Source organism: Penaeus japonicus, unplaced genomic scaffold, assembly GCF_977035675.1.
Source record: "Penaeus japonicus unplaced genomic scaffold, GWHDUDI00000001_assembly GWHDUDI00000019, whole genome shotgun sequence".
Taxonomy (NCBI): Eukaryota; Metazoa; Arthropoda; class Malacostraca; order Decapoda; family Penaeidae; genus Penaeus; species Penaeus japonicus.
The window spans coordinates 1,146,977-1,151,976 of NW_028234421.1; the positions used below are offsets into that span (position 1 = coordinate 1,146,977).

The 5,000-nt window shown below is 32.9% G+C and overlaps 1 protein-coding gene across 1 annotated transcript in view; it reads right to left on the bottom strand.

Annotated features, from left to right (window-relative positions):
• RasGAP1 (Ras GTPase activating protein 1) overlaps positions 1 to 5,000 on the bottom strand; it is an 18,297-nt gene that overhangs the window by 13,006 nt on the left and 291 nt on the right. Inside the window, exons 2-5 of the mRNA XM_086547784.1 lie at positions 1,790 to 1,910; positions 1,168 to 1,375; positions 951 to 1,030; positions 260 to 485 (exon numbers count right to left, since the gene is read on the bottom strand). Of these exons, the coding sequence (XP_086403910.1) occupies positions 260 to 485; positions 951 to 1,030; positions 1,168 to 1,375; positions 1,790 to 1,910 (635 nt within the window). The remainder of the gene's footprint in view (positions 1 to 259; positions 486 to 950; positions 1,031 to 1,167; positions 1,376 to 1,789; positions 1,911 to 5,000) is intronic.

Consider the following 5,000-nt stretch of genomic DNA (forward strand, 5'->3'; position numbering starts at 1 on the left):
ATCATTAAAATTTAATTAAATTTGATGACTTATGGGTCTCAAACAAAAATAAAGATAAATCTTTGATCTACCACTATTGCAAGTTTGAAATATATCACATATGGTACATATGGTGGTTAGCATGTTAACCATTTTCAAAAGGCTAAAAACACATCCCATTAAACATCTGTTATTACTATGACCATAAGTTCAATTTCTTTGCTATACATCTTTTAGGAATATAACTTTATCATATAGTGATAAATACCTATAACATTACATCAGTTACAGCAATCATAAGAAATATGTCCAAAATATGCATGTAAGAAACCAGGGATGGAAATATTACCTCAAAAATAAAAGTCTCATTAAAGTTGGGACAAGTGGTTTTCTTTTTGACCTTTGTCCTCTTGGACTCTTGTTTCTTGTTCGTGTAGTGCATTGTGACAGTGGCAAAGGGGTCACAGCAGCCATTGATTATCGCCAGGTCACTGCATTCCTGGATCCTGGAACGTGGAAACAAGGCATCTGGGTCAGTAAGAGAGGGAGAAGTAGAGAGGGAGGGAGAGTGATAGCGAGGGATAGAGAAAGAAAATGAGAAAAGCTGAGTAAAAAAGAGCAAGAGGGAGAAAGAAAATGAGAAAAGCTGAGTAAAAAAGAGCAAGAGGGAGAAAGAAAATGAGAAAAGCTGAGTAAAAAAGAGCAAGAGGGAGAAAGAAAATGAGAAAAGCTGAGTAAAAAAGAGCAAGAGGGAGAAAGAAAATGAGAAAAGCTGAGTAAAAAAAAGAGCAAGAGGGAGAAAGAAAAGAAAGTGTAAGAGAATGAGAGAAAGAAAAAAATAAGAAAGAGAATCATGGCAAAAGATGCAGTCTCTCCAAAAAGTTGTAAAAAATTGTCAGATTTTTTCATATTCCTTGTCATGTCTCATTTCAAAAACATTGAGCAAAGGCAAACAGTACAGGATCACATACTTGACTGCCACCATGTGTTGTGGGTAACCATCATTCATTGTCTCCACAAGCAGCAATTTGACCTCCACATGGACCTTGCCCTGTTTAGATGGAATCTTAATTTTAGAACAAACAAAACACAATCATAAATTACTTAAGGAATGCAGCCTGTCCACAATATGCCAAAGAACTTCCAAATCTCAATGTATAACATCTAAACCTAACCAACTAACTATACCTGGACTTCTGAGTCTGCGTCCACAGGCGTGATAGGGAACCACTGGTCTTTGCCATGGTACTTGTGTAGGTCATCCTTCTTGATGGACACTTTGCCCATGATCTTGTCTGTCTTCATGGGGCGATCACGGTCATAGAGATAGAAGGAAAGGAAGCGGAACTCCCGTGGAATGTCAAACTGGAACTCCTCTCCAAAGAAGGCCGAGAGGCTGAAACATAAGGGAGAGTGTTGGGAATGAGGAATAGGATATGGATGGCATTGGGTTAGTGTTCCAATACCATTTAGAGTAATTAAAAGAAGGAGATTATATTCACTGAGCCCTGACCTACACACATCACACACCATTATGTTTGACACATTGTCTATTTCTTAATTATATATACTGATACCTGTTTTACTGATTCATAAAAGATTAAAGTTGCCTTTGGCAAAACATGAAAATTAGATGCTTTTTTGTAGCAGAGCAGCAAGTCAAGACCAGTGAATTGCTGTCCTAAAAGGTTAAACAACCCCTACAACCTAAACACAAATATATCCAATGATAATGCTTTACAATGTCATAAGGAATGTTAACAAACCACAAAAACCATTTCTCTCAAAAACAAAAATCCAAAGTACTTACTCTAGTGTCTTTTCTGCTGTCGCTGACCGAAAGATTTCTTCCTGGTCCAGAGAGATGGTGCAGTACACATCTCTTGGGCCAGCATTGCCATGATTGCGTAGCACAAGATTCTTGGCTTCACCTAAACGGGAATAAAATTCAAATTATAAGGGATTTGGTTTTCTAATCTGTAGGGCCTTGTTACACTTGTGAATTGTTCATTTCCCTGATGTAATGCTCAGTAGAGATTGACTATTGTGGAGGGGTATCATGACATACGTGACAGCTCTGATTAAACCTAAATGACAAGTGTTACTGTGTACATGGTGCAAAACCTGAAACTGCTGGGCACTAGTTTCAGAGCTACAGCTTTCCAAAGTCAACTTAATCCTTTGTTTTAAAATGGTTTTAAGAGAAAATGCTTGTTTTTCTCCATCCCACTGATTTCTAGCCTGTCCCGTGTCAGAAATATCCCATCTTGATGGCCAGTTAGTTCGCTCGGGGCCCAGTCCACTATGGGTTAACAATAGTTCTCCACATAATCTTTAAAACTACATATCAAAATATAAATTCTGATCAAAACAATGGTTCTTCAATAAATGCAGAGGAATATAGAAAAGATTACAAATCATTCAACATATAAATTCATGAAGTTGAAGTATATCATGCAGATAAGAAATAAATAAATCAGTAAACAAATAATAAAAAAATAACAGACACAACAAAAAGAGTTACTTCATAATACGCTTAAGCACTGACTTCCGCACCAGCCAAACAACATGATAACAATCATGCTGTTTGGCTGAGTACACCAAACTGAAAAAATACCTCGTCAATAACACATAGGAAACACAACAAAATTCATCTTTTACTTAAAAGTTTTATCCTCAAACTTCAAAATGAAATACACAAAAATGAAGTCCATAAATCTTTGAATGAATATTGCATAAAAAAATAAATACAAAATAAATATAATACTAAAATAACAATAATAGATAACAAGGGGTTCCTATATCACTAGAGATAAAGATACAATGATAAGATAATTTTCAATGGATTAGACCTTTCAAGGCACTTGGCTGAGAAAATGCCTTTAAGAACCAAGATTCAAATTTCTGAATGATGGATAATAAGAATAACTTTTTCATGATGAAAATCCAACCTGCAAACTGATCTTTATCATCACTGTTTGAGATTATGTGATATAAATAATATTTTTGCAATAAGCAATAAAGATATCCTTCAACTCTTTTCTTCTTTTCCCTTCATTTCACAAACACCAACCATTATTTTTTATCACATACTTTCTGTGTCAAAATTCATTTCACAAACACCAACCATTATTTTTTAGCACATATTTTCTGTGTCAAAATTCTTTTAAGATAAACAAGATAGAATGTAACATTTGTTGTAAGTCCCTAAACATCAAATCAAGGAATATTTGTTAGTCATGTAATTAATAGTAGTGATTACTTAATGACTTAATTCCTCTGTTAATATGAAGGTAAATGCACATCTCACACTATTCCCTTGCATGTCCGTCCAGACCCCAGGAACTGCAAACAAACTTCCATCGATTAATGTCTGACAAGATAGAGCTTGTAGACCTTGCTGGCAATTCATTATCAAATAAGGAACTAAACCAAGTTCTATTACAGAAAAATTTAAATGGTGGAGGTTTTTTTGGCCTTTGCTGGGTTACATAGTAAAGAGGCTGCATAGTGAAGAGGCTGCAGTGATTGCTTGACACTGCAATCATCAGACTGAAATAATGACTGTAGGCTTTCCATCAGATGATTACAGCCAAAACCATTGAGAAAAATATTTTGTTTTGAAGGCCACTGTACAGTAATGACATGAATATCAATATCATTATTAACAACAGTAATATCAGTAATAACATAATATAATAACAATAATGATGATAATGATGACGATGACAATGACGATGATCATGATAATAACAACAATAACAATAATAACAATAATGATAATGATAATGATTATGATGATAATAATAATAATAATAACAACAATAATAGTAATATAAAAATAGAAACAACAATACCAATACCAATACTAATAACAATAACAATAATAATAACAATAAATTATCATAATAATAATTGTCATAATAATAAAAAAATTATAAAAAAATAATAGTAATGGTGACAATACCAACTTTAGTACCAAATAATAATAATAATAATAATAATAATAATAATAATAATAATAATAATAATAATAATAATAATAATAATAATAATAATAATAATAATAATAATAACACTAATAATAATAACAAGAACATTAATGATAATGATGGCAAAGATAATAACAATGCTAACGACATTAATAATAATGATGATAATGATGACAATAATAATAGCAATAATAATAACAATAATGATATTCATAACAATACCTAATAACAAAAACAATAAAAATAATAAAAAAATGGCAGTAACAATAATAGTTAATAATAATAATAATAATAATAATAATAATAATAATAATAATAATAATAATAATAATAATAATAATAATAATAATAATAATAATAATAATAATAATAATAATAACAATAACAACAATAATAATGATAATAGTAGTAATGACAACAATGATCATAATAACAATACTAATACTAATACTGCTTCTATTACTACTAATAATAATTGCAGCAATAACACTAGCAATAACAATAACAAAAATACAAACAAAAATATTAATGATAATAAGCCAATTATATTAAGTGACAATAGCAATAATAACAATAATACCAACAATAGTGAAAACATATCAGTAACAAAAGCAATACATTACAACAACAGACTTTAGACACAATGCAATCCACACACCTGCACACAGGAATGGCACTCCTGCATAGGCCTACATTCCCAAATCCCCTCACTCCTCTGTACCCATAAGCCCACCCCAAGCCTAAGCCACAGCTTTCATTCACAAATTTCCCGCTCGCACGACTCATTCACGACCTCGGAAGGCCTCGAGGACGACCTCGAACGCGAACTTTTCACGAACTCAGCAACAGGTGGTTTTGTCTCGCTCTTTCTAGGTCACAGGCTAACACAATCACCCGCACTTCTTCTTCTTCTCTCTTCTCCTCTCGTCTCTCCCACTCAATTCCCTTTTCTTTGGGATTCTCGTGGTTGTGTTGGCACCCGCGATGGTTGCCTGGCACTGGCGGGGTTGAAGTGGCTCTTGTCCATCA